The 26,798-nt window shown below is 38.1% G+C and overlaps 1 protein-coding gene across 8 annotated transcripts in view; it reads left to right on the top strand.

Moving 5' to 3' along the window:
- Nucleotides 1-2,014: 2,014 nt before the first annotated feature.
- Nucleotides 2,015-26,798, top strand: part of CHD9 (chromodomain helicase DNA binding protein 9) — an 89,260-nt gene continuing 64,476 nt past the window's right edge. For 3 of the 8 annotated variants that reach the window (XM_062007798.1, XM_062007797.1, XM_062007791.1), the window contains exons 1-4: nt 2,015-2,267; nt 9,508-9,703; nt 11,262-11,340; nt 17,033-18,635. In XM_062007798.1, coding sequence (XP_061863782.1) covers nt 17,199-18,635 — 1,437 coding nt within the window. In that variant the 5' untranslated portion in view covers nt 2,015-2,267; nt 9,508-9,703; nt 11,262-11,340; nt 17,033-17,198. Of the gene's footprint in view, nt 2,268-2,348; nt 2,524-3,984; nt 4,000-9,507; nt 9,704-11,261; nt 11,341-17,032; nt 18,636-26,798 lie in introns of those variants that run through there. The other 5 variants (XM_062007792.1, XM_062007795.1, XM_062007793.1 and 2 more) reach the window with 5 other exon arrangements.

The raw sequence follows: 26,798 nt of genomic DNA, 5'->3' as shown, positions 1-26,798 counted from the left end.
TTCTAATAAAAGGGCGAAAGCTGCCTTTTTAACATAAAAGTAATTGCTTCTTGTTCTATGGAGGTTAGAGAACCACAGACACATGTGTTTTCTTTTAGAAACTGGTAGGATAAAAAAAACCAGGTATGTTCATTTCTTAAATGTTGTTTCTCTTTAGAAAATTAGAAAGCAGGAAAGTCTATAGGGCTGGCTAAAAGAAGAAAGTATAGAAATTTTAGTATAACTGTTAACAGTAGACTTTCTGAACAATCTGAGAGCAAGAAGAAATGCTATGAAGAAATTGAGAGGTAGGGGAGAAAGACAAAGCTACTTTACAGTTAACACATTCAAGTAGCTTGCTTAAAGGCTTGTCTTCTGAACTGATAGTAAGAACCTACCTTATGCTTGCATCTATAGAAGATCAGCTAAGCTACTTAGAAATATGTAATTAAGCATATAAGATACACAAGAAGACTGATATTTAGTTCAATGACAAATTGTTACCTTAAATGATATCTTAGATACACAAGCAACAGGTTGGACAGAATTGGAAGTATACACTAGTTCCCTGCTAGCAAACTACAGGATGCCTCGGGATGAGATTTCTCATTACCTCTGTGTATAGTCCTTCCAGGCACAATGTGCAAGCTCTGATCGGGAAATCTCTTGTATTCCTGTATTCTATATTAGGCCTTAGGTCAACTCAGCAAGTAACGTGACTGCTCACCTACAGAGCTTTTTCTATTTATATGCTACTAGCGATAAAACTGTGAGTAAGCCCCTTCAGTGACTTTTTTCAACCAAGCTAAAAATTCCTCCATCTTTTTGCTCCTCCTGCTATAGGTAAATGCATCCTGTAACAACTCTGTAGTTCAAGTGCCTTTAAAAGTTGCGTTCAGGTAGTATGTATTTTGTTAACTGCTACTTCTAAATTTTGATCTTGAAATCAACACTTGGCATATAATGCACTCTGCTCCGTATGACTTAAGAAATATTTAAGAGCAAAGGGAAAACATTAGGGTTAACTCTGTAGGAATGTATGTGTTCTGTTAACATATCCAAGCCAACCGTTTGCAAATGACTTAATCGGGTGCTCCTGAGGCTATGCTCGACCTGTCTAATGCCCACCTTCATTTAACTTTGAAAAGCAGAAGTACTCCTTTCTCTCCCATCCAGGACTTGGGCTTCGGGCAAAACCTGGAGATGCCATCAAAAGGTCAAATTAACTGAACTCCTGGTCACAGAAGGTCTCCCTAGTGAGAGAAAGAGTTGTAGCTAACCAGCCCCATCTCGAGTGGAGCTGTTAAATGAACTCAAAGTGCTTTATTACAGCGAATGGACGTCGCGCTCCTCCCGTGAGGTAAAGCCGCGGAAGGAATCCCGGCGCCGGCGGCCAGGCTCGGCTCTGCCCTGAGGCGCTGGGCCGCCGCCACGCTCGTCATGAGGAAACCGCCGACAGCGACTGCGTAAGCGCCTCGCGGAAACGTGCTGGAGGTCCAAGTTTCCCTTTCCCAGGGAAAATCCCCTCTCCCCCCGCCGCCCAGGGGCTGGCACTCCGGGCGGGCACCACTCCAGCTAACGCCGCGGCGACCTCTCCTCAGCGGGGCCGCCGCCAGCAGCGTGGCCTGCCCAGCTTCCCGGGCCCGGCCTCTGCCGGAGCCTCCAGAGTAAACGCGCCTAGGATTGGCTTCTGTCAGCGAAGGGGGCCATATTGGATCAGCTCACCCCGCCGCTCACACACCATTTTATCGGCTCCGCGGCGGCTCCCCCCGCCCAGGGCTGCCCCCTCCCGCGGGGGCTGCGGCGAGAGGTGAAGGTGTCTCGGGAAGGAAATTCGCACGCTCCCGGCTCCCCTCTCCGCCTCCCGCGCACACCCCTTCCCCTCGCCCGCGTCCTCACTCCGCCCTCCTCTTCCCCCCCCCACCCCGGCGCGGGCCCCCGCCGGCCCCGCGCAACCGCCCCCCCCCGCCGCCGCCGTTCACACCCCGCTCTCTCCCTCCCTTCCCGAGGCGCCGTGTCAGCGCGCGGCGGCGGCCCCCGCGCGGGCGGCCAATCAGCGCGGGGGTGACAAATATGCAAATGTGCCCCCCAGCCCGTCCCCGCGGGTTCGCTGGGGCCGGTGGGGTCGCGGCGCGGAGCGAGTGAAACTTCGCCCACAGCGCGGCCGCCCCTCCCGCCCTGCCTGCGCAGTGGGCGGCGGGGGGAGGAGAGCCAGTCACGCCGCGCCGCCCTCGGCAGCTCCGCCGCCGCCCGCCTCTCCCGGCCTGCGCCAGCCACCCTGCCACCCGGTAAGTGCCGCCCTCGGCCAGCGGCTCCCTGGGCGTCCGGGGGGGGGGGGCGGGGGGAATCCCCGAGGGGGGAGGGGAAGCCGCCGCCGCCACCGCTCCTGTCGCCGTGTCTGAGTCGCCGCGTCTGCCCGAGGCCGCCCCGGCGGGGAGCTGTCAGGCGCGGGGCATCTCCTCCGCCTCTTCCCCGCGCGTGTGCCTCCTGCCGGGCAGCGGCGGCGGCTCCGGGCGCTGCCGCCGCGTAATGGCGAACCCGGTGGTGAGTACGTGCGAAGGGACGGGCTGCTCCCCGCCACCTCCGGAGCAGGCCGCGCTCCAGGTGCCGGAGACATCGGCTGGCCCCGGCGCCCCGTCAGCGCCCCCACCCCCCCCCCGCCCCTCCTCCCGCCGGGGGACGGCGCGGCGCGGCCTGCTCGCCGCCCGGGCTCTCGTCGCCGCCGCGCCTCGACCTGCTTCCGCCCGTCGCCGACACCGGTGGCGGAGCTGGCGGGCACGGGGCTCCTTGCCGGTCCCTCGTTTCTCTCGGGCGGAGATGGGAGGAGGAAAGGGGGCGGCGGCGAGCCGAGCTTTTCCTGAGGGCGGTGGAGGTGGAGCGGGGCAGGATGGAGGCGCTGGGGCGTGCGGGGGTGCCTAGGATGCGGTCCCCGCCGTCCCCGTGCTCCCTGTCCAGCAGTGGGGTTGAGCAGGCGGCGCGGGGCCAACGGGTGGAGGGGCGTGCAGGGGCAAAGTTTGGAGGGGAGGAATTAGGCCTTCCTTAGGTAGCGGGGCGGGGAAGAGGCTGAATGTCCTGCCCAGGCCTCTTTCAGGTAAGAAGGTGGCAGGAGGAAGGGAAGAAGGCTGGTCTCTAGGAAGTAGGAGGAAGAGGTTGCATGTCCCTCTCTTCCCTGGCGAGAAGGTGGCGGTGGGAGGAAAGGTGTGCGTGGAGGATGGTAGGACAAGAATATGCCCAGCCACTTCATGTCATTTAAGAAAGGGGGCTGCATAGCATGGGAGGGATATGGCATCCTCCCAAGCAGAAAAGCAGGGATGTTAAACCTCGTTTCTTGCTATGCAAGATAATAGAGGTGGGCAGAGGGAAGAATTGAAATAATTTCCCAGGGCAAGCAAAGTGGTAGGAAAAAGAGGAGATATGTTTGGCAGCCCACTGGCTTGGATTCATGACAGCAGAAAATGTGGGAGCTCAGGAAAGAAGTATGGAAAAGAGAGAGTTGACATTGGGTTAAGTCTGTCTGGGAGAGACAAAGATGGACATGCAGTCTGCTGCCTTTCTGGTCTGGAAGATTTCTGGGGTGAGGAGAATGAATGGCCGCAGGTTCCTGCTGCATGGGTGGAGGCTTAAAAAGGGACTTGTCCATGAAAGTGTAAGGTTGAAATTTATGGACTGTCATTTTCCAGGTAGGGGCTGCAAGCTGACTTCCTTCATTGTTCACAAGGAAAGGATTCTGAGGCTAGCTTAGTACTACATGTGCATAGCTACTATATATGTATATGGATAGGTGGCATGCATCTTTATTCTATTTAAGTGGAGAAATTATGCAATTTCCTTCTGAGGATTAAGCAGTGAAATGTTATACACTCTTCATTTGATCTTTACACATATTTTTTTTTTGTGAACAGGGATATAAAACAGGTGAAGAGAGTCCAGAATTCTTTCATTTGGCTATCTAACTTTGACGTTGAGGTTGATGCACACATTTCCAGTTCATAAGAAATGGTTTGCGTTCCTCGCTGTGTAGTAAGTGCCTTGAGTCTTGCAACTGAAAACTTCCTTCAGTTCATGAAAGTTGTGTAACTTCCATCAGTGTGAGAAAATACAGCTTGGTCTCGCTCCCTTAGATAGAATAAATCCAAAGCATTTAGTGTTACAATGTGAGCTCATGGGGGACAAAATAACAATCTCTGTATATGGAGATAAGGTTTCTAGTTCTCCTCCTATGTGTTTTGAGACTGTGCAAGAAGTAGCTGTAAAAAGTGTTCCTTCTCTCTCAGGAAAACTAGGCCCAGCGGTCCTAAGAGCTCTCTGCATCTGTTTTTAAACCTCTGTCATTTGACACTATCAAGTTCTCATTTGACAGATATGAGGTAAAATAATTATTTCACCTTGTTTTACATCTAATCATTGGTATACAGATATAACTATGTTTAGCATTCACGGCAGAATGTTAACATTCAGTCCTCTTTGAGTGGTAGCTGGATTTTTAGCTTGGCTCTTAGATTGTAATTTATTGATGATGATACATAGATCAGCTTTTTCCTAGTTCCTTCTACAACGTAAATATTTAAGAATCAATAATTCCACTCATATTATACTTAGTTAACTTTGTTAAAGACACAGTAGAAATTAGTATCTTTTGGTTTTACCTGCTCATAAAGTTTCTACACACTCCCAACTAATAATTTTATTCTTGTTCTTACATCTGGCAGATGAGGCTTCCAAACCACCATGGACTTCAGTGCACAGCTTTTGTAAGCCAAAGAGCAAAAATTAATACACATGTTCTGGAAAGTTATCCAGTTCTGGGGTCCATGTGCCAGGCGCTATGTGTAAGGGCACACAGAGTTAGTAGGAAGTAAGGTAGGATGTGAACTTCAGATATCAGCAGCTATGTGGTTACTGCCCATTGTGAACTCTCTAACCTTAAAGTAAATCTGAGGTAGCTTTTTCTTTTTTTCTTCAGTGGTGAGCAAGCTACATCAATTGGCTTTGGATTGTTAAGATTTCCTACAAACTGAAAGCATATGCATCAACCTTGGTGTCAAAGATACACAGCCAAATGAGAGAATTCTGGATTCTCTTCACCTGGCTTCTATCCCTGTTCACAAAAATTTGTGTTGAGGGAGTGAGTATTTAATAAAAGAGCAGTGCATCTGCGCTCTTTTACTTTGTATTTAATCGTGTAGTTCTATTTGTATGAATATATGCTGCTCTTCATGGTGCAGATGTATTAAATTATTTCATTCTGAATAAAGCAGTTATTTTTACAGCAAAATGAACTGGAATTTTAAGTCTTAAATTTTTTTCAAGATTTTTGGGGCATCTTAGCATTTATTTTACGTGAACTGCTGGTGCTAAATGCTCCTGAAGATTAGTCCAAGCATTCAGTCATGGGGAAGTGTTGATGAAAGCACAGTGTGGTTTTTAAAAAATATTTTTAGTGATCTTATCTAAAAGATGTATGACATGAACCACTCCTAAGAGGTTGTAGAGACTATAGAGGCCCTGAAATCAGTGTTCATCTGTTGCGTTTTACGAGAGAGACAAGTTAGTGATACAGGCAGAGTAAAACAAAAAAACTGATGTGGTGCTTTAAAATTGCTTTTTTTTGTGCAGCTCATAACTAGATGTACTTTTGTTCTCACTTGCTTTATAGGGCTAGTTGTAAGGGGTTTTTTTGTGTGTATATTACAATTTTACAGTACAAATTTTCCTTATGATTAGACTATATGTATCCTTCAAACATTGCAAAATTACAGGTAAACTGGACAGTTATAATTTTATAAGTCCAGATTCCCTACAGTGCATTTTTTCTTCTACATCAGCGTTGTAGTAATAAGGATCGAAATGCTTCATCGTTGCCTGGCTTTGATATTTTTCAAGCAATTTAGGATAAGTTGGATCTGATGGAGTTGAATGGCACAATCCCATCCATCACGGGATGGCAGTATTCTACTTCCTTCCATCACTATGTATGAACTAATCTGTGATTCTTTGACTGTCTATGAACTACATTCTCAGTAACACTTCCAGTGTTTTAACTGAAATGTTACAATGCTTAGCACTCAGTTTCTTTTCTAACCAAACTAGTTTTGTGTATACTTTTTATTTTTCCACTGGACTATTTGTCTTGTTAATAGTCCAAGTTCTATCAAACTATAAGGCTGTGAGCTTAATGAACTCTTAGAAATCTCACACTTGCTCAGGCTCACATAGTGTATTCTCATTCTGTTTTGTAGTGGTCTTCCTGTAGTTATAAATGGTGCTTCAGGAACACTGGTTATCTGTGTACATGTTAATGGGTGATGGAGAAACCACCTGATGTTCAGACATACAAGACTTGATAGCTAATATTATTGCAAACATTTTAGGGTATTATTGAAGTGTTCTCATTCCTCTTTACCAAAAGAAGCTATGATGTGAAGAAGTTATTCTTCTGCTGATACAACAACCGCTGGAAGGAGTTTGCAGGTCTTGCCTTGGCTGAAGAAACAACAGGATTTTCATGTTTTATCTATCTGGCCAGTTTGTAAAAGTAAGAATAAGCTGGTCAAAAGTCCAACAGGCTGAACACGCCACTTACTTTCTTACAGTAGTGCAGGGAGGAGAGGTCTTTTAGGCAGTATTTTTTCCTAAAGTATGACATGAAAAAAGTATAATGTGGTTTACAAAGATTATGTTTTTGAGTAACTGCAGTGTTGAAACTTGCAGAAGACTAGATAAAACAATTTTTAATAATGGGATTAGTGAAACTATAACTTTACTTCAAAAACATTAGCACCTTATCAGCACTTTCAGAATGTTTATCTAGTAGTATTCAAAAGGATACACAGCTACCTATTAAAATGAGCTTTAGTGGTGAAGTATGAGGCTACTTTTGGCACCACTTTGGAACTGAGTTCCTGTTTCGGTGCTGCCTTTGCATTATGTTCACTTACTAAGCCGTAAGAAACAAGTTACAAGGGCGGAAGCTTTTTGAAAAAAAAAAAAATTAGAATTCAGCAGTAATATGATATGTCTGGGCAAATGTGTTTATCTTCAGCTTCATTCATAGAGATTACTAAAGAAATACCAAATATTAATGTCTTTAGGCCTCCAGTGTACATGCATCTTTCTTTTTTTAAGATAGATGTTTTTGTCTTAAATTGACAGTTAAAATTTGTAGGAAGACAGAAAAAATGTTCCCATCTTTTTCTGAAAAAAATAGTATTTTTTACTTAGTTTTTTTTCTAAGTCATTAAAAAATGTAGTAACTCTGGTTACTAAATTGTTTCTTTCTGCAATGCATTGTTGAGTGCTTTTCCTTGTGTTGCATGAGCAGTATGAAAAGGTTGGTTCACTCTTTCACGTTGGTCACTAACATTTGGGAATTCCTCCAAAATTTGTTCTGGAAGTGGCTTTTGAAGAGTAAATGATTTTATGACTTAGCACCCTAATGAAGAAAGTTTTAAGGTTCAGGAACATTACATCTGTAAAATGAAAATCTGCCCATTTGATATGTTAGAAGAAATCTGAATTAAATGGGATATATTTTTGTTTTCAGTTACACTGTAGTAAAGCTATTGTAGTTGATGACTTCCACCAACATTGAAAACAGTGGTAGGTAAGACAGTGGGCCTGATTCCCTATAATATGTTGTTACTTTCACCATGCAATTTTTTTAAAGTGTTTTTTATTGGTTTTCAGAAGGTAGACTAAAATGCAGCTTCAGAGACAGATTTTTAGAGAAGTTTTTAAGAATGAATTCATAGATACCCTTGAGGGACAGGTGAATGTTGTCCTATTTAACTGGGGAAGTTTATTAAAAGTCCACTTTGTCAAACTCTTGTGACAGAATATTGATGTTGTAGTAGAAGTCATCTGGAGTCTATCTGTTATAGGTGAATTCAGGAACATGTTGTGAGTGTGCTTTAAACCATGGAAAAAAAAAGATATAAAGTGTTGTTTTGCTTGAGTTATTATCATTTTTATTTCCTAATTTAAGAAGAGTGTATTGCACAAATTATTAACTAGGAGTGTCTTGCTTAACGTGTCCTTGGGGGGAACTTTTTTTGGGACACTTTCACATCAAATAAATAATGGAGGTTTATTTCAATAGAAAAATTGCATACAACCTTTCTGAAAGGTACAGGCTTCTGTTAAAGATGAAGCTCTTTATGACAGCTAATGTACTATGGAGTGGGAGATCTGGACCTGACTATCATGCTATCCTAATCTGGTCATGTCAAGACTTGAAATTATGCTCCTTGTTTCAGAGACTTCTGTCTGTCAGTGTCAAGTCTTCACAACAGTTGTTCTGAACTCATAGGTCGTGATCCACAGGCATCCGTAAAATGGAAGTGATCCTTTGCGTTGTCCTAGCTGGTACTTCCAGATAATAAACTTTCAGTAGTTCACAAAGATGTTTATCAGACTAGAACATGAGAATAATTGGAAGTTAACATATTATCAGATTGTGAACTGAGAGAGGGATATACTGTGAAGTCTTTTGTCTCTGCTGTTTTGTAACAACATCTTGGTTTAGGCCACTTGTGAAAATGAGGAGGCCTTTTTTCTGGTTTTCAATGCAAATATTTCACTACATCTTAAAATGGCAGTGTAGTTCTTCAGGGAAGATATTGGAATTCAGAAATACATTTTGTACATCTAATTTAAGGTATAATACTGCAACTTAGGACAAAACTGTAGAAACTTTATCATGCTTTCTTTTGAAACTTATAAGGAAGCTTGTATAACTGTCTATCTAGTGACCACAAGTAAACTGTAAATTATGAATACATTATGTTGAATATGTTATTCTAACTTTTGACAACTAAAGAGGGTAAAAAGAGGCATTTGTATTCTGTACGGATAGGCTAAGAATTATGGGCAGATCTCTTAAACACCAAAGTTGGCTTTAGTGATATGAAAACCTGCAGAAAATAACAAAATAAGAAAGTTCAGCGTTTTTTGATGGTAATGTTTTAGGATTCTATCAAGAACATACAAAAATTGCTGTGTACTTAGTGTATTATCCTTTCAGTATTTTATGAAGAAAATATAGTAGTTGTGATGTGGAAGATAACTTTAAAAAAAATCTTTCTCAGAGAGCCTAGTAGGTATACATCCATGTACACTTATAACAACTTTTATTATGATTCTATTAAATAAAGTATGAGCTTTCTTGTAGGTCAGTGAGTTTTACCAATTCAAGGTTTAAAAGCAAGGATTAAGCCTTTCTTGGAAAGGACACTTTACGTAATGTTTTTTTACCATATCACATTTGTAGATACATGTAAAAAATATGTGTGTATATCTATGTAATTAAAAGTTCACATGCTTATTTAAAAATCTGTGGAGATAGATCCTGTTTCACTGCTTAAGAAAACTTCAAGTTGCTTTTGTGTAGGTTTCTCTTTGGCACTTAGGATAATTATCAGTGATCCTTTCACTGTCTGAAGTATTTGGTGTATTTTACATTTAGAATCATGTATTGTACATTTAGTGAACATGTATTTATATGTAGTTTGTTTCTTCTTTTCAACATAGGATTTTTCAAACTTCTAAATACTTCACAATTGTCTCCATATTGGAAGCTATTCAAGCTAGTGGATTCTGTCCCGAAGAGTAAGAAACATGTTTTTTTCTCTTTATTTTGAAGATTCATGAAGAATACAGTTAAGGAATGATCTGTTTTGAAAAACCGAGGGCTTGAGTTAACCTTTATATTACGTGGATGTTCCAGGTGAATTAGAATTCTTTTTTTCTGTTGAACTCTGACAGATATCCAGGGTAAAATACTTGATTGCAAGTTTTCAATTTTTCTTTTCAAATAAAACAAAAATGTTCTAGTCCCTCTATTCAGTTAATTTCTATATTGTAAAGCCTTTATACTACAGCTGTCTGTAATCAACAAAGAACTTTTAAATAAACAGAAGTTTAGGAATTAAAAAAAATACTTGGAAGTGCTGCATAAAATCTGACAGTTAAACAATTTCAAACTTTATTCTAATTTCTGCATAAGAAGATTACTTTTGTGTGACAGGAGCTCTCTTTGCTTCATCGGAGTTCCAGTACAAAAAAAAAGAGGAGAAACTTGAAGTTTTCTGACAAAATTCATATCACTTGTCATACAGGGCAAAGATGGAAATATTTTAGCAAATTTTATCAGTGTTTGGGTACATGCTTATTCTTTATGAGTTTTAGAAAAAAATCTCTGTATGTTATTCAAGTGTCCCTATTCATGCAGAGCAGAGACATCTTAGTTCATCAACTTTGGAGTAGGTATTGAATAATACTGAATAATAAAAGAGGGATAAAGTAATAATTTATTTACTGAATAAGATGTTTTACTGGAATGTTGCAGACTTTTGATAGTTCCTACAATATATATCTTTGACATGGTACAACAAATCTCAAAGATTTGGGGAGAAGTAATCTTTGTGTTAAAATCTGCTTCTTAATAAAGTTATGTATACAATCTTTCAATAAACATTAAAAGTATTAGTAGTCTTGCCAAATTGTTTAAGAGTTTGTCACCAAGAAACTATATTTAGGGAAAGTGAAATCTGTCTTAATTGGAGGATGTTCTGTGCCTTGGAGAGCAAGATTATGTTTTTGAAAGGGTAGCACTGTTTATGGAAAGACTGTGGTATAGAATACAAGTTCATATACAAACTTTTTGTCTGTCTTTTAATGTTAGAGGGGGTTTTTATTTACCCCGAGGCTTTTACACATAGACCCTACAAACCTTCACATTCACTCTGAGTACATTTTCCCTTAAACTGTATAATCATTTGAAGCCTCTTTCAGATTAAAAGAAAACCTCTTGAGGTTGAGCTCCTCTACCCACTGTCAAGGCAAGGAGCAGTCGTGCAAGTGTGCTCCCTTAGAAAGGCAGATGTCAAGTCCTTTTGGCAAGTACATCTGTCAGTGTGTAATAGCATAATGCTGTTAAAAGATATGTTCAGGGGTTTTTGCATTGACAGGTTTAAAACTGAACCTCAAAACCTATTTTTTTCATCTTTTATGTTGTCTTAAAGTTGCCCTAAGAGTTCTAGTGTTCTGGCACAGACTCTATCCATCAGCCTTAGAGGTTTGTAGGGCTTGATTATTCTTCAGTCGTCAGTGAGCACTTAAATGTCTGACAGGCAAGTAATCAAATAATTTGTACTGGTGATTGTATATTATTTCCAATGCTCTTGCTTTTATGGTGTCTATTAAGTTTTTGAGTTTGAAGTGTTGCATTTGAATGTGGGCTCCTGAAGTTGGTTTTTGTGTGATTTACCATGTTTTGTTTTCAGGTCTCTAATGATGAGGTCTCCATCTGGGTTGGAAGCACATGTCTGAACTTCATCAAAGAGATGTGTTCTTTATTCATGGGTAAGAATATTTCTTATCTTGACTTGGGCTGTTTTCTTGGACATTTTGTGATATATTTTTAGTTTAGAAGGTTTCAGCAACTTATTTGTATGTCTTATAGGTTAATCAAATACTTTTATAGTATAGGATTGTTTAGGTGACTGCCAGCTTTCAGGTTTTACCCACACTAATTATTAAACTTTGCAATTCATAAATCCAAGTATTAGTGCTCTAACCAAACCACTCTACGTCTATGGCATTACAGCTAGAGAAACAGCACGATGGTGATAGGTAAATAACTTAAGAATTGGTCTGTGATTTGAGATTCCTTTTCCGCTATATACAACAGTTATACAGCCTTTAATTGTGCATCTTGCCAAACGTCTTTTGAATTTGAAGTTTTGGGAAGAAATAAACTCTGTCCTGGAAAGCAACAAAAGGAGATTATCTGAATATTGTGCAATTGGAAAAAAAAATCCTTTTTTTAAATAATATAAACCATATTTCATCGTATTTTGTAAACCATCATTTCAAAACATTAGAAGCAGAACAACCACAAAATTCTCACTTGAAAACATGAATTTTTCTAAATGCTACTAGTATTGTTAATTTCTGTAGGTTTCTAAATATAAAGCAACTAAGATTACAACAAATTCTGTAATGTGTGAAGTGCTGTGTCCTTTCCATATATTGAGCACTGCTTGGTGAAAAACCATTTTGAGACTTTGCAACACTAATTTTTAACTCAAGGTAAATTTGGTATGAATCTCTTAAAGTGGTCCAAACCTGTGCTGTGGGACTTCCTGATATACTGTGATACACTTTATCTGTGGTGTATTGCTCTGTTCAACTTAAGCAAAGCTGTTCTCAATAAAGAAACTGTCTCATTCACACTGAAAGCAAATGTCTTCAGGAATGGTAGAAATTTCTCTGTAGTTGCATTGGAAGATGAATTTTCTTTCCAAGTGAAATGTCATTTGTCATGTTGGTTGACTTAAACTTCTGTGAATGACCATAATAGTTGACAATTACTGAATAATATTTTTCTTCTATAAACCTTTACTGTTTATTTCCTGGATGTTACCTATGAGTAAGGAGGAGAGGTAGTAGCAGGGAGTTTGTGAATATCTGGGTAGTAGAGCAGGGTGAGACAGTTACATGACGTGTTCAGTGCAAGCCAAACCCAACATAGCGATGAAAACAGACTACTCTGAATTACTATGACAAACATACACAAGCCTGTTTGCCCCAGTTTTATGCACTTGCTCAGAGTTGGAACTGTAACCATGGATCGGAACATAGTCCTGAGAATTTAAGACCATCAATTTGAAGTATTTCTCTTCCTTATCTTCAAATCAAAACGTAATCAAGGTGCTGGAGTTATCTTTTGAGTATTTAGCATGAACTCTGTATCAGAATAGAATTCAAAACAAAACCAGTATGTTGAGGGTATGATTTTACTGAAGGTATGGCTCATTACTTGAATCTAATTTAAGTGCATACCAATGAAAAGCAATTTTAAAATAAAATGCATATTTATATTTGGATGTGTATTTTGTTATTGAATGAAATGAGCTACCCAAACAAGTTTTATTTTAATTTTAATGACATCACTAATAGAAAATGCATTTTTTCAATCCATATTTAGCTACAGATACAGTGGTGGTCTTGTACAAAGACTTACTTATTTCTTTCTGTTAGGGACTGAAAGAGTTCATCTCTACTGAATGTCTGAATATTCTTTTTTTCATCTTCTGTGTTTCTGAGAATTTAAAGAAATTGTGCTGTCCTTCTGTGCATTTTAAATGTAACATGTACATTGATCTATAATAGAATGACATTTATTTTCTACATCAGTGGGAAGTAACTTCTGTATTATTTAATTTACTCCAGCTTTTTAAACTCAGCCAAAGCTTTAGTTACAATTAAATTTGACAGATAATGATAGTGTAATTGTCTTTTTAGTACTGGTGAGGAGATGTCTTTAACAGTTCCAGATACTGTGCAAAAGTGATCAGTTTTTTGAGTAACAATGTTTTATCACACTGTGTTGTCTCTCTCTTCTAACATAGTGTTCCATCTGCTTAATAGATCAGCAAATGATAGAAAGCCACAAACCTGTCCTGTATCTATGATGCATAGAACTTAGCAAATAGAATATTTTTTTCAGCTTCTTCATCAGATCTCTTGTTTGGAAGCAAGTCTTTTATACCCAATTGCATTGCTTTCCTAAAAAAATGCACGAACTATCTACTTTGCAAGCATGTAATGTGAGATTCCTCCACAGTTACCGCTGTGTTCTTTACCTCTAGTCTGGATTTCTGTTACGTCATACTCTTGTGACTTCAATTTTAAGTCCTTCTGTCTACTAACTTGTCCCTAGCTTCTTTAAGGTAGTTTAAAGTTCTGTGAAAAATGGCCGTCTAAGTCATTGACTTGTTCTTATCAATGGTACTGTCACACATCACTCATGAAGCAGTGGTCCTTGGTCTATGAAAGTATGGACATCATGGCAATGTGCTGAATCTTAAGCAAGTAAACCAAGTGAAAACTGGAGTAGCTTATTTTCTGTCACCACTTCATCAAAAGTAATGAGCAATGCAATTAATGAAATAAAACACATCAGTAGCTTTTTACTCTCAGGTCTTTTGCTACTAAAGAAGTCGCTTTTTTTTTTATAAAGCAAAATTTGATGTCATTTTCCAATCTGTTTTTGTAAGTGTTCACTCTTTTTTCATGTACTCTGTAAAATAAATCTTTCTTTCCTTTTCTTTTAGTCTTTGAATTTTGTACCGTTCTCTTAATTTCTGCTCTTGCTTATATCTGTGACCACAGCTTGTCTTTTCACAGCTCAGAAATACCACTAACGTAATGTAAAAGGTGTTCCTCTCTTTGAGACTTTCAGGCTGCCTATTTCTTCTTGGTCTTTCTTCTGAAAAGAATAGAGGCTTGTTATTAAATTCTGATGGAAGACCAAAATGGAGAAAGTGTCACGCATCTCTTCTCCAACAGGAGCTTGTCTTCCATGTGAAGTATTTTGGAACTGATGCTATAAGACACCGACTGCCATTGCATTGTTAAACTTGCAGCTGTCATGTCCAATAGAAGAGTCTTCAAAATGTTTATTTCCTTGAATGCTTTTCTGACATCTGAATATAAAGGCATGTCTGAAGTTTGAATTGGTACCACAGATCCATTTTGGGGAGGGAAAAGGATGGATAAAAGTGCTAAAGCATAATTGTAGGTGACATCATTTTCTTTATAAGAGGGAATAATGACACAGAGAAGAGAATCTCTTTAGAGAGAGCACATAGAAGACTTTCATGTGAGACCTTTTTTGTTTCATGAAGTTGGATGAGAGAAGGTAGGACTTCTTTTAAGGAAGGAATGCAAAAATAGTACTCAAGGGCCAGTTAAGTTCAGAAATGCATCACAACTTGCCTTCATATGTCATCACAGCTTGCAAGCTGAGCATCTAGTGTTTTCATATTCAAGTATAGTAGCAAGAAGCAAAAAGGACAATTTGGAAGATGACTTCATGGGAAAGGCTGGTTGCTCCAAATCTATATCATTGATTTTTCAAGTTAGTCTTGCTTTTCTTTGGGCTGAAAAAATGTCATGAATTTTAGAGACATTGAGGAAAAAGACTAGCGATAGAAGTACTTATCTGGTCAAAAGCCAAGGTATCATTGCAACAGAGTTGTGTTCAGGCTATCCACAGCAGTATCCTCTCCAAAAGAGGTTAGGGTTGTTTTATTTTGTTTTTTTCCATTATCTGCTCTTTACAGAGAGGCTTTCTTCATAATAAATTTACAGTGGTCTAATTAACCTGCAGAGGTTTGTTGTGTATCTAGCCTTCAGATTACTCAGTTTGAAAGTTCATCTGTGCTATCTGTTTTTCCTGGATCCTTAAAATGAAGCTTCTTCAGGTTATGTTTCCTTTCTGTTCTTACTAAGATTTGTTTTATGAGACTTTTGCCTTTTAGAAAGAGTTTGTATTGTTTCTCTCTTATTTCCTCTTTTTTTTGCCTTATGCTGAAAGAAAGTAGGAAAAATGAAAATGAAAAGTGTATTTTGGGTTTTGAGCAAAGAAGCGTATTTATGTGAGGCAAGCTCAGAGGTAGTGTCACAACTGCAGTCATGCCAGTGTTTTACCATGCTTTTTTACCATTTTTTACTGTAAAGATCATAGTAAAAATCATGAAGAGATATTATTTTTCAATACTGGGGCTGGTTTAGTCCCATTTAATAGTTCTCTGCTACTGTGTTGGTAAACACAGGAGCATGTACAGGAGTAGATAATCATCATTGAGTAGCTGGCCCGTATGTCACTTAACGTATGTGTATGGAGAAAAGTAAAAATATTTCTTCCTTTTTGTATCTGTGTTTCTAAAGATGGAATAAATATCTCTTTTCTCTGCTTTTTCAAGTTAGCACAAATTGAATAGCCTTCCTTACAACTCAGAGTGAAATATAGTTTATATCTGGGCTTAACCATGGAGCTGTATGCAATCTACTGAAATATTTATACTCAGTCAATATGTAAAATTTTATTGATGCAAGCTTCAAATTTGAATTTTTAACAGTTGTGTCCTTGATAGCCTGGAACATGACATTTTATACATGGCTACCATAATTTTTGCCTGTCTTTCCCCAGATGGGGATATCTTTAAGTAGATATTTGTTCTGGGTCTACAACATTATTTCCTTGTACTTAATCTGACTTGGTCTTCTTAGGTAAAATAGCTCTCACTGACTTATCTTTTGGGTTGAAATGTCCTAAGGTGAGAGATGATTATATTCAAGATGTTAAAAAACCCCTGAAACTATGCTACATCTACCTTGATCCTGATGCTGATTTATCATCTGTTGGAAGGTGTTTGATACTGGGAAAGCTGTCATCCTGCTGCCTTTAATCTTAAGCAGACAAGTCACTGTGAGAAGGAAGGTCATGGGGTCAAATTCATGTTAGTGCTTCCTTTAACTTGGAACTTCAGGAAGTCCTAACATTAAGCACTAAATTGTACCTGTATCTTCTGAAATTCACAGCTACTTTGCTATGTTAAGGTAGCTTTTTTCCCCCGTGTTTATCTTTGTTTGTATCACTGTATTCATTTTCTTGTCTTTTCTCTAAGTAAGTTCTATTATGTCTTTAAGCAAGGTTAATAGTTTTTCAGAATCTTAATGCAACTTTAATAAAACAGAAATAATGGATTATCAGCTTTTCCTACTGAAGTCAAGGTAGTTTTGTTTGTACAGGTAGCTTACAACCTCTCAAGTTTCTTGTTTAAATGTTCAGAGTTATTATGTACATTTTATGTGATATGGTTTCTTTCTACAGACATTTTAATTCTCGACTACTAAAAGCCACAATTCTGTTACAATTTGATAGGTGTAATGAAGATGACAAAGGGGAATCTAAAATTGTGCTTAGGTGGTAGAGCCAACTGAATGGAAAAAAAAATCATATTTAAACCCTCAAATATTACCTTAATTACATAAGGCACCATAAATGCTGCACAGGGCATTGGGTATAAGCAAAAATAACTTCATTGATTTGTGATTTCACTAAACACTGTAGTATTATGAACAAAATATCCAAAATGCATGAAAGTGTTGGGAAGGGCAAGGAATGATGGGGAGAGTCATGAAAGTAACTTTTCTCTTTTATTTTCTTTCCTTTTTCTTTTGTTGTTTTCCTCCTCTCCCATAGGATGCTTTAACACTTTTCAACGAATGTTTCCTCAGAAGCACTAATGGATGCTGGCATGCCTTGGATAACGTGGTGACTGCTGGATGTCATTTGTTTCTGTTCACTGCAGAGAGCCAAAATTGACTCCGTTTGGAGTTGAGAGAAAAAGCAGTACAGACCTATCAAGATGACTGATCCTATGATGGATTTTTTTGATGATGCCAATCTTTTTAGTGAGACCTTAGAAGGTTTGTCAGATGATGCCTTTGTTCAACCCGGACCTGTTTCACTTGTTGATGAATTGAATTTGGGTGCAGAATTTGAACCTTTGCACATAGACTCATTGAACCATGTGCAAGATGCTCAACATCAACAGAAGATGAGTGAGTTTGATCATCTGAATCAGTATGATTCACTGAAACTTCACTCAGTAAATCAGTCTTTTAATAGCTCGGCTGACAACGTCTTATCACCACACTCTCAATTCAGTTGTTCACCAGTTCATCCACAAAACCAGTCTAATGGGATGTTTCCAGATGTGGCTGATGGTAGCCCTATGTGGGGTCATCAAACTGCCACAACTGTTTCGAATCAAAATGGGTCCCCTTTTCACCAAGGACATTCTCAGTCTATGCAGCAAAACAAAAGCTTTGTAGCACACCATGACTTTGCCTTATTTCAGGCTAATGAACCGCAGCATCAGTGTGCCTCGCTAAGGTCGCAACAAAGCAGAAACAACACGGGGCAAGATGCTCTGAGTCAGCCGAAAGACTTCATGGAAGTTAATGTATCTACTTCTCTCAGAGTCAGTGTTAACCACCCACCTCCGGTTTCTAATCCATCAACTTCACAGCAGCCTCTGTCTGTTCAACAGTTTTCTCAAACTGCAAGTGCTTCAATACATTTTTGTGGGAATCAAGAAGGAAATTTTGATGGACAGTCGTCAGCTATTACTCCATGTTCTGTCAATAATAGCCAACAATTTTCATCTCCTTATTCTTACTCTAATAACCACATTTCTCCTACCAGCCTTCTTCAGTCTACAACAGCTCTTTCTACAAGCCAGCAGACACACTCTATCTCTGACTTTACTGGAAGCGATGCCTTTACATCTCAAACAGGGACCAAGCAAGAAACAACTGAGCACATACTGAATCCAAATACACCTTTGAATTCAAATAGTTTTCAAATGTTGCATTCTGCGCATCCTCAGGGCAACTTTGGTAGTTCAAAACTCTCTCCTGTGAATATTAATTTTCCAGCTTCTGCTGGTTCTGCTTCTCAGATAAGCCATTTCACTGACCCTATTGAAAGCAACGGCTTTACATCTTTAGATGAGAATTTACTTCATCAAGTTGAGACACATAATGAACCATTTACAGGACTTGACCCAGATGAACTCCTTCAGGAAGACCTTCTGCCACAGTTTGATGACTCTGCATTTGTTCAGGATAGCACAAGCCATGTTTTGGAGCATGACCTAGAACAACATATAACCCCACATCAAGTAACACAGTCATCTGATCTTGTACGGGCGCAGTCTCAAAGTCAGATCCGTTCTTGGCATTCTTCAGTTTCTAATCAACGTCCTCAAGACAGAGCTCGTGGAACCTCGCAGGGACAGGTATGTGGGAATTTAGGGGAATGGGAGTTAGAGCTGTCCAAGTTGGCTGATCTGTTGAAACAAGTAATAGTGACTGGTGCCTGTGCCGAAACAGGATAACTGAAGTCTCTGAGCTGTTGTTATTTGACCTTGAAGAAGTCTAAGTAACCGCTAGTTTAGGAAGGGAAAAAAATCTCTGTGGATGCAGACCTTACTTTCAATTGTTTTCTTACCATTGCAGAAAACAAGATTTCTATAACTTGAAATATTTATTCAGGGACTGTTATACTGGTCCTTCTGCTGCTTGTTTTTCCCTAGTACAGAGAAAAAAATCAGTTGGTTTATGATTTTGGTGCAAATATAATGGCTTATTGTCTTTTAAAGTACTTACACCAATGTATTTTTAAGAGCTTCAATAAGGCTTGTGTGACTGATACCCTGCAAGAATTGCACTGGTTTGTTGCTACTCTGTCCTTTGCTTGGTATCTTTGTGCTCATGCTCATTGGCTAAAAATACAAACTTTTTTGTTGTTTTTGATGCGATTAATAATAACAGAAAACATACAAAAGGCTGTGCCTATGTTTGATTTTGTTACTTTAGGTGAAACCAAGAAACTGCAGTTTTAGTTTGGTGTGTCCTGCAAGTGTTGAAGGCCTCCACATGGAGGACAGTATAGTGTAAAAATTATATTGTACTTGTCCAGTGGTGTACAAGAGAAACAAGATTTGCAGACAGTGCTTTTGTGATTATCAGAGAGAAATGAACACTGAAGAGTGCAGAAAGATGATCCTTCAGTTTGTTTCTAATGAATGCTTTCTCCTAACATTTAATGTAGTGAATTTTCAAACAGTTTGAATTAAGATGTTAAGTCTGCTTCTTTTTTTTGCTGACCTTTATCTTCATCTGTATCATCATCTTCTCTTTTACATCTAGTATGTAAGTGTCAATAAATTGAAATGTAGACTGGTGCTTCTGGATTGCTTTGGTCTCTTATGGGAGTAGCTAGACTTTTTCAAAAAGGAACAAAATAGGGCAAGTGAAGTTATTTTTTTGCAACACTACAACAGCAAAATAATATTTTCCTTATAGCTACTACAGAGCTCAGCACATGTGAGATTCTTGTAGATTTTTCTGGTCAAAATTTCTAAATCAAAAAACCCCACACTTTAAATGTAGAAGAAACTTAATAACCAAAGACAAGGATAGTTACTCTTTCAGCTTTTACAATTTATCAGTCTTTAAGTATAAAGCTGTTGTGACAGTTAGGGAGACTGGTTTGGTGACTTTCCTTGTTAGTGTTTGAAAAGTAGTATTAGTGACTGCATTACCTGTAAGTTTATCATCAAAGTTGGCTCTGCTTTGTCACTCCAGCCTAAATTTGTCTTGACAGGAATAACCTAAACTTCTTAATTAGATAGTTTGGCAGAAGGACCTGTAGCTTCTGTGTAATAAATGCACATATTCGACTGCCCTTAATTTTGGGGAAGAAAAGGGATTTAATTACTGACTCTTGCTTCTACTTAGCATGTGGGGGACAGGCCTGTGAAGGAGGCAATGTAACCTTTTTTTTTCCCCACCTTTAATTTTATGTCATTAGTGTGGAGATGTGATTTATTTAATCTTTGGCCTTGATTCAGTAGATGGCTTCTCAATTACAACTTCTGCTTATGTTTATGGAGCATGTGATTTTCAGTTCCTACAAGTGAAACTTTTTCTGTAAAATTGTGGTGTGATGTTCACAGAACATGTGTTGGTGTATGAGCTGTGTATTTGAGGTTAGGCTGATTGAATGATACAATGATGTTGTCTGTGGTCTTGATGAACATTTCTGATTTTTTTTTTTTTTTTACCTTGGAGCTGGGGGAAGAAGAGTACACAGCCCAAGTAGCTACTCTTGTCAGTTATCTCTGTGACCTAAAGACTTGTGGTATAGTACCTCCTAGTGAAATATGATCCTATTTATTACTGTGTGTACAGTACTGCAGAGGGAGCAGCTCACCAGTTCCCTGCCAGGAAACAGAGCAGCAGAACCCAGAGTCACAAACAGCAACATTGAGGCTATTGGTCTTCCATGAGCATACTTGGGGTGAAGGGTGAAGAGGAAGTGGATTCCAGGAAAAGAGGGGGTGGTGAGAAATCCAGGGTTTGGGATCATTTGTGAGGAGCATGTGGGACACAAGCCCGGCAGCGAGAAGTAGGTCAAAAAAATTTTCTGGTGCTGTGACTTCTGTGTTATATACATCCGAATCTTTGAAGACTCACTTTGATCTTGCTGACATCAGTTTCAGCAATTTGTTTTGTAACTAAGAATAGGGTTAATTAAGTTCTGAGACCTTTGGAAATTGTTTAAGGTTTTGAGGATTAGGTTTTGATTTTTATGGTGATGTGAAAATAAAGCAACTTTACTAAGTAACAGTATTTAACCTTTTCTTAAAGATTTTTTTTTTATGTGGAACTTAGAAATGAAACAGAAAACATAGTTATAAAACTGCTTGGTTTGTTTTCTTATTGTTTTGAGGCTTGCAGTAAATTGTCTAAATTGGATTCTGACCTTATCTAATTGGACAGATGTTTAATGTTTCCTTCAGAAATTGGTTGTGTGAGGAATGTATTGATGAGGGAGGGACAGGATCAAATACTGTAGAAGCATGATGTCTCCAGTCTCTACAATATAAATTGTAACAGAAAAGCATGGCAAGTACTGAAGTTAAGAAGTGTTTTAGATGTCTTTTGTCTAATTGCAATTCTAAGAGGGGTTTGAGTTAGAATTCTCACTTTTATTCTTCAATCACTTTGTAGAATTTCAAGTTCAAGGTGAGTTTGTTGTGTTAGAATTTTTCACAAATATGTGTAGTGTAACCAGAGAGGAAAAGGGTGGGGTAAGGAATGGGGAGAGGATGTTTGCCTTACTGTAACTGGTTGTCTGTAGGCTAGGAGTTAGGTGGAAAGGGATTTTGATAACTTTCACGTGAAATAGTTACAGTGAAATGTGTTGTTTAGCCAGACAATGTTTCTTAGTGGCTTTTGTACACATCGAAGAAACAATTGCTAGTGGATTTAAGTATTTTCATCAGTTTTAGTTTGATAATGATTGAAAATTTTTTCAGAAAGGAAAACTTTTTGTTTTGTGAAATAGTTAATGAACTATAGCTGTTAGAATGTACCCAACATTAGACAACCAAAGATCTTTAACTACAGTTACGCCGAAGTTATTTAACATTCAGAAAGAACATTAAATACTTGTTTCATTATTTGAAAGCAAGCATATTCATCACTCGTACAGCTATTCTTTTGATAGAAATTAATTTCAAAATGAACACAATCTTTCCAGTGTAATAATACTGCAGAGTTAAAACCAATCTGAAATGTATTATGCTGCTATTATATTTTTTATGCCTCTGTAATTAGTTGATAATTATAAATAAATTGTGCCTCTTAGTTTTGCATCATGCATTTTTCATCAGTTTGAGAACAGACAGTAAACTGGAAAAATGCACTTAAGATTCATATAGTCTCAACTTTGACTAATATGACGCTCTGATATTTTTAACACCAGTTAGAACTGTTTTGAGTTTGCTATGGATAAATAATCAATTTGCTTTTAATAAAATTGAAAGAAAGACAAAGATGCAGGCTTCAACATTCAGTTCTGCATGTTTAGGAGGAAAAAGAAGTTGGAAAGATAATCTGAAGTTTAAAATGTTCTAAGAGAAGTTTACAGCCATCTCACTGTGTATGTTATTTTGTACTAGGCATTTTAATCTTTTCTGGCTGCATACATAAAAGCAGAATAATTGAGATTAAACTGGAAAACAATATTCCCTTGATGATCTTAAGTGCCATGGAACAAGGTGGTAGTCCCAGTTCTTAAATCAGGTGAATCTTTTTTTTTTTTGGTACTAGTAGTTTGGCACCTAACTTGGCAATTCACTGTATTCATTAATGCCAGTATCTCACATCCGACTTTTGTTTTTTAACCGGCCTGAAACATGCTTTATCCTTGCAAACATGAGCTTTGATACCACTTTTTTACAGCAACAGATGACACTATTTTTGAGAGAGTTTATGTTGCCCTATTGAAAATTTAGCAAAGGAAGTTTGAACGTTATAGATGATAGCTTGGTTGGTGCTGTACATCTGTATATATCAGAATGGCATAACCCTGTATATGAGTGCATCGTTAGGGATGGTGCTAAGTTGCACCTGATAAAAGTCCAGGTTTATGTACTGCTGACATGCATGCCTCAGTCACAGGCCTTTCACCTCTGTGTTAGTAGATGCTGCCCTTCTGTGACAACTGTATATTTATGGTAGACAAGTAGTACTTGGATTATTCCACTTGTAAACCTCTTAGTCTGCCATTTGTTGCTGATCTACTTGTATATGGAATTTTGCACTGTAAAGATTTTATGAGAGTGTTTTCTAGTTATGAGCAGTACAACAAGCCAGTGACTTTGTGTGCAGCTATAGGCTAAAAGAGTTCATTTCAAACAATGTCTAAAAGTTAAGGATATGGTATATCTCAGTGTATTTCTTAGGTTCAGTATAGCTTAATATTAAGTGAGCCTGTAATAAGAAATATTTTACATTTAATATTTTAAAGTAATGAACTAATGACACTATGTATGTAATTCTTTGTAGCAGAGACTGGCTGTTTTGCATAGAAAGTTTATACATTATGGCTCTTAAGTGTTGTTACAGTACAAAATTCTAAAATTACAATGCTGTTATATGTATTGCTTGTGAAGCAGTGGCTGACAGTTTTTAGTGGGACTGAGCATAATAGCATACATTTCTCAAAATTTGCACTGCTTTACATCCTCTGAAAACCAAAATCTAGATATACGTTCCAGTAACTATTTGTGTGTGGGGAGCACTAAAAATCATATCTTGATATATAAAAAACCATACCCCACACCATGCAAAATACCAACCCACAACCAAAGAGCCCTAAAACCTTGGTTTTTTCCCAGAATGCTTAATAATGCTGCTATAATTCCCATCTGGCGTATCAACTATATTTATGTTGTTCCTTAATTGTGGTTAACTTTATGGATGTCATAATCATGTTAAGAAACGCAAATCCTTATCTAAAATTTCCTTTCAAACATTTCTAGGGGTTCTGTGCTGTGGATTTAGTTGTATGTCCTTAAAGAAAATTTTCACCTTCCTTAAATTCTCCACCACAGTGAGGCAGCAGAATTCAGTTGTCATCTTCCAGCACCTAACAGTTTTATCCTGTAGGTACAACTACCTTATTTGTTCTGTATTTTGCAGCTTCTTTTGCTTGCTTTCTGTTTTCAGAAAGGCCTGCACTAATAGGGGGGAGTGCCAGCAGAGAAGCTGTGTCAAATACACAGAGCTAATGAGAAGAGTAGAGTGATATCTCTGAGCCTGAGGTAGTGCAGTTCCTGGAACTAAGTCTTTTAACCTATAGCTGTACATAATATGTTTCCATTACTAATCTATGGCTTTTTTCCAATGATGTATTTATCATTGAAGATAGCGATATTTTGATATCTTTATTTATAGTTGTATGAGTATGAAGCACTTCCTTTTGTATATATTTTATCCAAGTTTTATATAAGTATATCATATATTTATCTCTCTTCAAAAAGACAAATTGCATGGTTGAGGGAAAGAAAGTACATGTTTGTGAGATGAGTTTGTAACACATTTACTGATGAGTATTAATTATAATTTTTTTTATGTCTCCGTTTTTTATATGCCCTGTTTTCAAAATACAGCTGTATACTAGGGCAAAGTCAAAAATTAATTTTAATAACAGGAAAATCGCACCAGAGTATCTGCTTTACTGTTTTCAAGGCTTTATGAATTTGTTAGCAATTACCATCTCCGGGTGGAGTTAAATTTTTTCATGGTTCTTTTTTTGAATCTTATTTGCTATCACTAATGCTTTTCTTAAGTCTCTGAACCTTTCTCAATTGTCAGATAATTAGGCTGTCCAATTCTTTGTGTATGTTTCCTTTTTAAAATGAAGCACTTACTGTTGTAATGATTGTTATAATTTAAGAATATAATTTTTCCTGATCTAATTGCACACTCATTAAATGACTGAAATAATTGTCTTTACAATGTGCCAAAGAGAAGCATTTTTCTAAAAAGTAGTTAACAGATGGCAAACATAAGAAGGAAGCTTCTGGTTAGGTCAACGTGCAGGAATACCTACAGATAACAAGGAGAGACTAGTTGACAAAGATAAGTGAAATAGATATATATCTTTTAAGATTATATTATAGAATAAGTGTGATTGAATCATCTAATTATTTACAATCACATGTCTTGTTAACACTGAAGAACTATAAAGCAATTCAGTAATGTGAGAGTGTTGGTACAACTCTACAAGCTTAGTGTCCAGAAGAAGTGCTACCTAATTACAGAGAACACTGAAAACAAAACCCACCTTAAATTGTCTTGTAAAACCAAAACCCCATACTATAGACTGTAGTTCAATATATACCTGAACTGTAATTAAAGGAGAAAGTTGATGGAAAAAAAACCCATTCTTTGTATTAATGCAACTGTTTGTGTGATTAATTGAACTGGGAAACTCATTCAGATGTGGAGAAAGTGTTTACATTTTTTTAATGAGGATGTTTTTCAGTAATACAGGTTCCTGATTTAGTTTTCCCTCTTAGTTGCACAGAATTGTGTACCATAGAAACATTGATTAGGAGAGAGGAAGGGATGGGAAGCATTGTTTTCTGCAGTAGAGGCAAAAGAATTGTGAATGGGACCACTACCTCAAATGCAGTGAGTGCAAGTGGGCTCCTTGTGGAACTGTCCCTTGGCACTGGGTAACCACTAATCAGATTTGTCTAACAGTTATCTGAAGTCTGAGTGGCTTCAGACACCATTGCTTCTAAAGCTTTCAAAACAGTGCTTCATCTTGAGATATTTTGGAGAAAATCTACACTTTATAAAGTGTCAGTGAAGTGTTAGTTCTGAAAGAGAAGCAGAACTTACAAAGATGTTAACCAGTAGTACGGTTTTGAAGCCAAATAATCTGAAGTACATTTGGAATTCATGTGGCTTTTGTCCAGATGTCTGTGTGTGTTGTGACCTCAGGTTTTGCAGTTTCTTTTTGCTGTTATGCTAATGCTATATATAGTGAGAGATCAAAATGGTTTCCAGCACTCTGTCCACCAGACACCTGGAGATGTATTGACTCCTTTGTTCATCATCATCAGGTTAAAGAATTTGCACAAGTTCTTGGTTAGAAGGATTTCCAAGATGGTATCTGTTTTCAGGTGTTGAGTGGATTGAATTTGGAAACTCTTAAGACTAACAGGTAGAAGGGAGTGGATTTCTAGGATGATGAGCCTGGGAATTCTTACGTTGATTTGAGTAAGTTTGATAAATGAATCCAGCAATGCAGCTTTAGGCTAGAGGCATTGACGAGTCTTACATTTTGAAAGCTGTGTAATTGGTAGTAGAGACTTTTTTCTTTCACAAATGTGGCAGGGTTTTTTTGTGTAGGTTATTTGGCTTCTATTTGCACTTACTTTTGCTTTCTTGATATCTTACTGTGAAGGCAAGCATTTTAATTTATATCTTATGAAATTGTTCCTGTCTTTTACATAGTACAGCCTTTTCAGGAGCTAGGCTGCATTTGACAGTAATTTCAATGTTAGTAGCATATCGTGTATGTGCTCATAATGCTCTTCAGTAGCATATTGAATTACAAAACACAACTAGTTTCATAGATTGATAGAAAGGCCTCTTTTAAGAGATATTCATGACTTCACAATTTAGTTTTAATTTGCATTGGAAAGAAAAGAGAGGTTGGCCTTAGCGTTAAAGAAGGTGTTGCAAATATTTTAGTTCTGAGCAATTTGTTTCTTTTCTTATAGTTTGAAACTATTTCAGAATAGGTTATTTTAAGAATATTTATTTTAAACTAAGAGTAATATTAAAAACAATTGTTGCACTGTACCATCTTTTTTACTGAGTACCACGCATAGAAGGAGAGTTCTTTAATAGTATTTTAAATAAATTTACTAGAAAAACATTGTTATTGTGCTGCTTGTGGCTTGCAACGTGCTGTGATTTACAGTACCTTTTTTATAGTTCAGAAAGATAAGATACAGTGCTAGAAGATGCAGTTCATTTGAGTTGTCTTTTCTTCTTTGCTGCATCTTTGTAACAGCTGCTTATGAGAC

Source organism: Colius striatus, chromosome 14 (genome assembly GCF_028858725.1).
Source record: "Colius striatus isolate bColStr4 chromosome 14, bColStr4.1.hap1, whole genome shotgun sequence".
In the NCBI taxonomy this organism is placed as follows: domain Eukaryota; kingdom Metazoa; phylum Chordata; class Aves; order Coliiformes; family Coliidae; genus Colius; species Colius striatus.
Note: the sequence above shows the minus strand (reverse complement) of the source record. Positions and strands in the feature narration are given on the sequence as shown.